The 7,500-nt window shown below is 35.8% G+C and overlaps 1 protein-coding gene across 3 annotated transcripts in view; it reads right to left on the bottom strand.

Moving 5' to 3' along the window:
* LOC136835075 (protein turtle-like) overlaps positions 1–7,500 on the bottom strand; it is a 406,342-nt gene that overhangs the window by 198,597 nt on the left and 200,245 nt on the right. For all 3 annotated transcript variants that reach the window (XM_067098253.1, XM_067098252.1, XM_067098254.1), the window contains one exon: positions 1,562–1,691. In XM_067098253.1, the coding sequence (XP_066954354.1) occupies positions 1,562–1,691 (130 nt within the window). The remainder of the gene's footprint in view (positions 1–1,561; positions 1,692–7,500) is intronic.

The raw sequence follows: 7,500 nt of genomic DNA, 5'->3' as shown, positions 1-7,500 counted from the left end.
CTATGAGATCACGTAAAAGACGGTTGGTCACAGGTGCAGCGCTGGAGCGTGGAAAAGCAAGGGTTGTCTTCGTCTGGGAGGGGAAGTGCAATGGCCCGGGGCTTCTCGAGACAAACCATTTGAGGGCTCGACCTAAAATTGTCAAGGGAAGGGCAACCCGCAAAAAGCAGAACGAATACCGCAAACATTTCTATAAAATCAATTTGCTTTTTCATTTCTTCATCGTGATCCCCCCCACTTCACGGTTTTATTACTACAGCCCACCATGACCATTTACTTGCACATCAATTAATTAGCATTCATTTATATCATATCGATTACACTACCATCATTAAAACACCAAACACTGTAGTATTTTTACTCAAGTTTTCTTAATCGGAATTTGACCTAGAATAAGCTTGATGTATAAATAAAAGACATAAAGAAGAATCTCTGTCACCGTAGTCACAGCAGCGACCGCTAAATATGAGCTAAGGAACAAAGGAATTTCTGGTCACAGTTCAGCAGAAAACGCAAGATGGATTGCTTTACGAGTTCTTGTAAATATACCTCATGTTGTGTTCCTTTACCAGAGGTTCACATGTCTATCCAATAATTCATTAATTTATTTAGTTATTCATTTATTATCATTAAAGATAAATATATTTTATCAGAACCTAGTTAGACAGTCTAAAAGTTTTTAATTTTTTTCTACTCCTTTCAAGGCATGCAGAGGAAAATATCAATACAATTGTGAAGATATACATAAACTTTCCCTTTTCAATATTCCATCCTTCTTAATATTCTTTGCTTGTATGTAAGGGTTGCTGGCTTATTGTATCTTTGATGAGCGACAAGCAATCTGGTCTGGATTTAATTCTAGCATGCTTCAATTGTCCTCTCCGAAGGAATTTAGAAAATCTTTTGGTGTCACTCGTGATATTACTAAGGTAATCAACAAAAGCTAGAAAGCCTCAGTTTGCCAAACTTGCTACTCCAGGCTTCACTCCTTCCCACTGTAAGGTCATTTATATTTATTTTTTTATATAACTGCTTTACATCTGTTGATTCTGATGTGCATCATCAACTCAACGCAGCTGCTCCCAAGGGTTCTATTCTCTCGTCTCTTTTCCTCAACTTCATCAGGTTCCCTCAATCCACTTCCTCTCCTATAAATATCATTCCTTCATCTTCCTTCTGCCCCTAGCGCTCTTCTGCCGATTGAATTCAACCTTGTTTCCCTTTCCCCATCTCGTAATTCTAATTTGACCGATTATCTGACTCTGGATCACGCAACTTTGGTAAACTCATTACCTCCGAGATATTTTTACCAACATTTCTGTCTCCTCTTCCACTGAATTCTTCAATTATTTTTTAAAAAATGAACTCATTAAGCGCTTGAATCTAAAAATCAATCCAATGGATAAATTATTATATTAACACTATCTGTTGCACGAGAGAAGTTGGAAAAATGAACCACATATCTCAACTGCGAAAGCACAAGGGAGGAATTCCTGAATTAATATCCACTCTAAGGAAAATAGAAAATTCCAACAAAACTTTTATCTGCCTTTCCACCTACCTATAAACGGGAAGTCGCTGACCCTGGATGTACCAGAGAGCCAAAATGGCTCTGTCTTCTAGTTGTTCTGTCAAAAGATGACATGGCAGTTCGGCACGACTTCCAGCCACTCCCACCACATACTCAGTGCCTGGAATAAACAAAAACAAAAAAATGGGGTGAATAAACGTACATGGTTACTGAAAGAGATTAACACGAAGCACAATGGTCGAAAAATGATGTTCCAAAAATATTACCTCACTTTAGCCTTTTACTTAGTGCTGGAACCCTTGAATTGATACCAAGTGATTTTGATTTAAAAACCCATACAGACAGAGGACTGATGGCCTTCACAGAGGCATCAACAAAAATGAGATGCGACACACTGGAGAATTGAGTCGTTCCTCGCTAATTCCATCCCGTGTTTTCCACTAAATTTAACCCAAATTCTTCTACAGGGCCGGAGAGATTTGAATATTTTTATTCTTACTTAATTTAGCCAAAACATTTTTTTGTGACGCACAGGAGAACTGAGTTATATCTTTTCTTATTTACACAGAATGCGAGTTGTTTTTCCCCACATTAAAACAAAATTCTTTTGTGAGACGTGGGAGATATTTGAGTTTCTTTTCCCTCCATATAAACAAAATTCTTTCGTGACACGCAAGAGGGATTTGAGCTGTCCTTTTCTTTCTCCATTTCACCAAAAATTCCTCTGTGACGCGCCAAAGATATCTGAACTGCTTTCCTTTACTTTAACCTGGATTCCTTTGTGACATGCAATATGGATTTGATTTGCTTTTTCCAACATTTCACCAAAAATTCGTTTTCGATACGCCATTTAGTCTAAATTTCAAAATTCCTCTTTGAAGCAAAGGAAAGATTTCAAAAGTTTTCCTTTAATTTACCCAAACTGCCTTTGTGAGGTAAGCACCTAATCATAAGGAAAACTCCTTTGCGAAAAGAATTAGAAATCTGAGTTCATCTCATCATGTGAGTTTCTCATGACGACGTATTATACTCTCATTTAGTCTTTTCTTCCTCAAACACTACAAACAACAGCATCTCTTCACTCGCGTGCTTTTGTATTGAGATTTCCAACTAAATGAAAAGATGCCAGTGTTAAAATGACCTATAATGAGCAAATTTTCTATTATTTGAAGTTAAAAGAAAATCATCAGAAAGTTGTCTGTAGCTTTTACTTTCCAGAAAAGATCGAAACAAGAACTTCACCCAGTGAAGAAGTTGTAGCTAAATACAGTGGAAGAAAAATATTCAATAACTTCACTTAAACAAATGTTAAGAAACCCAATAAATTTTCTTTTTCCATTGCATTGAAATGGTATAACGATTCTTAAAAGGCTATAATCTCCCCTTCAGCTCTTGCACCCATCAAAAACAATCTTTTCCTTTTCATAATTTGTAAAAAAAAAAAAAAATATTTTGTACAACTTCTTCCAGCATTCCGAAACACTGTAAAACAAATTCCAGAATCAAAACACTTCCTAACAGACATACAGGTATTTTCAGTACATCTGCAAACTGTTAGGGCAATACGCAATAAACTTTGACTTTCTTCTTTCGTATCAACAGAAATCATTAAATGCATCAGGGAGGACTTTTTTCTATACCTTTAGTTCCTTGAAATGAAAGGAGAACGATAAAGCTTTACATTCAAGCAGTTAACTCTGTCATAAAATGCTCGTGTATCACAACTGTATTCATGAAAAATCTTTTTAATTTTTCTTTTCTTTGTTCCGTCATGGTATATTGTTACCGGCATATTTTTAACAATCGAGACGAGGGGATTAAATTACAGCTCCATCTTTGTTCTTCCAACTATTTTGCATGAGGAACAATACTCATATTTTCATAATTCAGATAATGACCACCTCGCTTTCACTGATTACCTTCACTGACTTGGTATATTCGAATTCCATTGTTTAGTTTTGCTTTAAAAATAATAGCAGGATTAAATCCATGAACATATAATGGAATGTAGAGTATATGTTGGTGGAATACTGAGATTAAAGAGTAATTTTGCCTAGAATTTTTCTACTTATATGACGGAATATTAATAACATTTATGATATCAAGTTTAAAAAGAATACGCAATATTCCAGATTTAACCATATGCTACTGACTATTCTATTTTCATGTTTTTAATGAATTTACCCTTTCCCCAATCCCAAAAAATAAAACCAGAAAACAAATAACACACACAGAATGAAAATTATGATTTAATTATAAATGAAATAACCTGTGTTTATCAAATTAATGATAATCTATAAGTATGCATCCACTTTTTATTTTATATATATGTTTTCTGGTTACAGAAACATGCATCTACACAGAGATATGTTTTTGTATATGAAAGATAATATTATTTATAATTCTGCGGATGAGATTCAGCCGTTACTCAAATCTTTGTCGTCAGTTGACTCTATGCAACATTATACATCTCCTTTTCTTTCGTAATTATTCATACATGACCAATACAAAAATAAAAGTTCATAAAACCTAAGGCTTATGAGGCTAGCTTGATAGCACTGGTAGTCATAATCAAAGCCAAAAGTTTTACCTACTTCTGTTGTTTAACTCTGAATCAACTAACGAACATACTGTTTCTTCTCACAAACAGCCCGAGAGAATCAACTGGCCTTGTAACCCAGATGAAGTTGCTCTCCTTCTTCCATTTCTTGAAAACCCTTCCTTAAACCTTCATTTCTGTAATGTCTCATGACTACTGAATTAGAATGAAGAGGAAAATGTCCCACCGCTTAAACACTGCAAGTTTCCTCATCAAACTTGGTAATGAGGATGACGTACTGGATGAGACTGCAGCGCTTCAATGGCCATTTAGCAACTTTACCAGTCTTGTTCTCTAAGGGTTACAAGATCGAAACAGTCACCCCAAGGATTCCTTCAAATTAGGATGAAATCTCGATGATTATCGTCCCTACATTACCTTGAGGTGCTGTATACGCCTCGAACAATCCGTTTTATTTATTTCTAGTAGTAACTATAGACCTGTGATTGCATTTAATAAAGTAATGAATACTTCTGCAGTTTACTTATTTTTGTAGTTGCCTAACGAAAAACCTGACACAACAAGTGATGTCCAATGAAATTGTAAAACCAAGGCTCAACGAACCCTTTCCATTAAGCCTCACTTCAAAGATGAACAAAAATCTCCACTGTTTTTGGTGCGCTAAAGTTAACGTAAACATCTACGCCTAAGCTGCTATTCGTTTTATTCGCATGAAGAGCCCTGAAATATCTTGGTAACTGGAAATTCAATTATGATTAGTGCCCTTAGAGGGCTATTCAGTAATAATAATAATAATAATAATAATAATAATAATAATAATAATAATAATAATAATAATAATAATAATAATCTACACTCTGCATATGATATCCGTATGTGTGTGTGTGTGTTAGTTCAGTGCTATAAGTACATTCCCTAATTACGAAAATAAGATCTTGTTTGATGAAGAAGCAAAGATGCTAATAAGCTAAATCAAACATTCCAGAATAGCTGAAGTAACCTGCATTCCAATAACTCCAAACTCTATTTTTTCCCTGAAAATCAACTTCAGGTTTCGTCAGACTTCAGCAAGACAGCAGTTTTCTAACCCTCAAATATATCAAATAATTAACTCATTGGACCCATGGATAGAGTCACTGGAACCCATAAGAGGTACTTTTAAGAAATCCAAATCAATCCATCATATTTTGTTCATCTGATTCAGTCGCTTTCGCATCTGATGAAACCGTTCAAGTTAAATTTACGCAGACCAGCATAAATAAAATAACCACTATTAAAAAAATATAAATCTTCACCGGGTGTGTGTGTGGCTAATAAATACGGAATGGAAAACTGGTAAAAATTAAATTACAATTAAGCATGTCTACACAGATTGACTGAAAGGTACTCAGCTCTAAACAATATTTATCTAATCATCTCTAAGTGTTTTGTATATAAAAGTTATCCAGGATCTTCATCTTCTCAACGCTATCACCTCCGTTAGGGTTAAGGACAGCCCTCGGGAAGTGCACTTAAATTTTTTATCAGTCTATTATCGTTGCTGTTGTCCCCATCCACACATTTAGAGATGAGTAACCTTCTTTGTCGGAAGGGTACTTATGATCTGTTGGAAATTCCTGGAGAGGGCTAATCTTTTCTTTGTGAGTATCCTATGTAAGGTATATGTGCTAAAGTATGTGTGCATACATTTATTTATATCTTCACACACACACACGCGCGCGCACAAAGAGCAACCACTCAAATCCTTCGGAATAAAGTCCCACATGGCTATCACAAGGCAGGATTTAAGAATATTCCCTCCTTCCCTGGTATTTCGTTGTCCAAGCTTTAGATCACTGGCAACTTACGTTGTGCTCTGGTTGCCTCCACTTAATTACAAAGGTTTTGGCAAAAAGGTTCAGTAAACCAATGCTCCTCTTAATTTCATTATCTCCCGTAAACTTGTTTTAAGCTCTTATCTACTTTATATCTCTTGTAAACGAAATCAACTCTTATTCGCTGATCACTTCCCTATTTACAGCATCGTTTCACAGAATTCTGTTCCCTAGCCTGTATCTCTTTCATCGAAGACTTTCTTCAGCCTCTCTCTTCGACATCCTAAGCTCTTTGCAAGCGATTTTCGGCGACGTTTTCTCCATCTACCAACTACGGTCTAATAGCTGATCATCACGGAAACATACAACACTGCTAAATTCAAGACCTCCGAGAGAGTTCCACTGTTTTTATGTTTATTCTCCTTTCTGGGTCTTTAATTCTATCAGACGAACTACACCATTCAAACTCTTTTCCGTTAAATAAAACTAGTAGTTTTATTTACAGATGCTCATCCAAACCTGCCACTTTAATCCTTTATTTGCTTCTTCATCAAGATTTAAACGCTTGAAAATCATCAGATCAATCCTCCACACAGGTGTAGCGCCTTCAGTGCACCCCACGTGATATACAGTAGGCATTAATAAAGGGTGTTTGTATCGTCCCTTCGGCCCCTAGCTAAGGCTATATTCTCCCGCTTTCCTTCTTCAGTCTTGCTGTTCAACCTCTCTAGCTATAACTTCTTAGCGTAAATGTGGGATTTTATCCCTTATACTTCAACACAATTACTATCTAGATTGCTTTTTCTCGCTGTCCAACCACTCGAACTCCATCTTTTCACTGTCCTAGGAGCTGAATGGCCGAAAGTGCCGCAGTGATTAGCTTGACGGCTTCCTTTTCTTAAAATCAATCAGTCAACCAGATCAATGCTTCTACTGTCACCTCTTTCTCTTGAACTACGGGCGTCTTCCTCCTGACTCTCATATAAGAACTATTTCATTCAGTGTTCCGTTAAGGTCAAAGAACGAATCACTTGACCTCAACTCCCAAATTACAATCTCTGGGGGATCACTAGTGCTCGTCCTGTTCAGTTGACGATCTCAACATTTCTTTCTAGTCACGGCCAAGCTATTGAATTTTCAAACATCGTCCGCCTTCCAAGTGCTTCACCCTCCTCTTCCAGGGGGCTTGTCTGGCTCTCTTTCCAAGCTTCTGCAACAGTCTTTCATTTCCCTGCTTTTTATCTCTTTTCACTCTTGGTCCTAATATCAAATAAAAATCTTATGCAAACCACAATAACGTGGGTGTATGTATATGTATGTATGTATGTGTATATATATACAGTATATATATATATATATATATATATATATATATATATATATATATATATATATATATATATATATATATATATATATATATTTATTATATGTATAAATACATAATATATACATTTATATAGATATGCATGTATGTAGGTATATATATAATAGAAGTAGTCAACACACAATCATGTGCGGAGCAGAAATAAATTTCTGACTCAAGTCGGGATCGAACCAGTTGTCACTGCCCTTGCCTTTAAGTTGAAAGACCT

This window comes from Macrobrachium rosenbergii, chromosome 54 (assembly GCF_040412425.1).
Source record: "Macrobrachium rosenbergii isolate ZJJX-2024 chromosome 54, ASM4041242v1, whole genome shotgun sequence".
NCBI classification, from domain to species: domain Eukaryota; kingdom Metazoa; phylum Arthropoda; class Malacostraca; order Decapoda; family Palaemonidae; genus Macrobrachium; species Macrobrachium rosenbergii.
The sequence above is the reverse complement of the archived record's forward strand: the minus strand, read 5'-3'. Positions and strand labels throughout refer to the sequence as shown.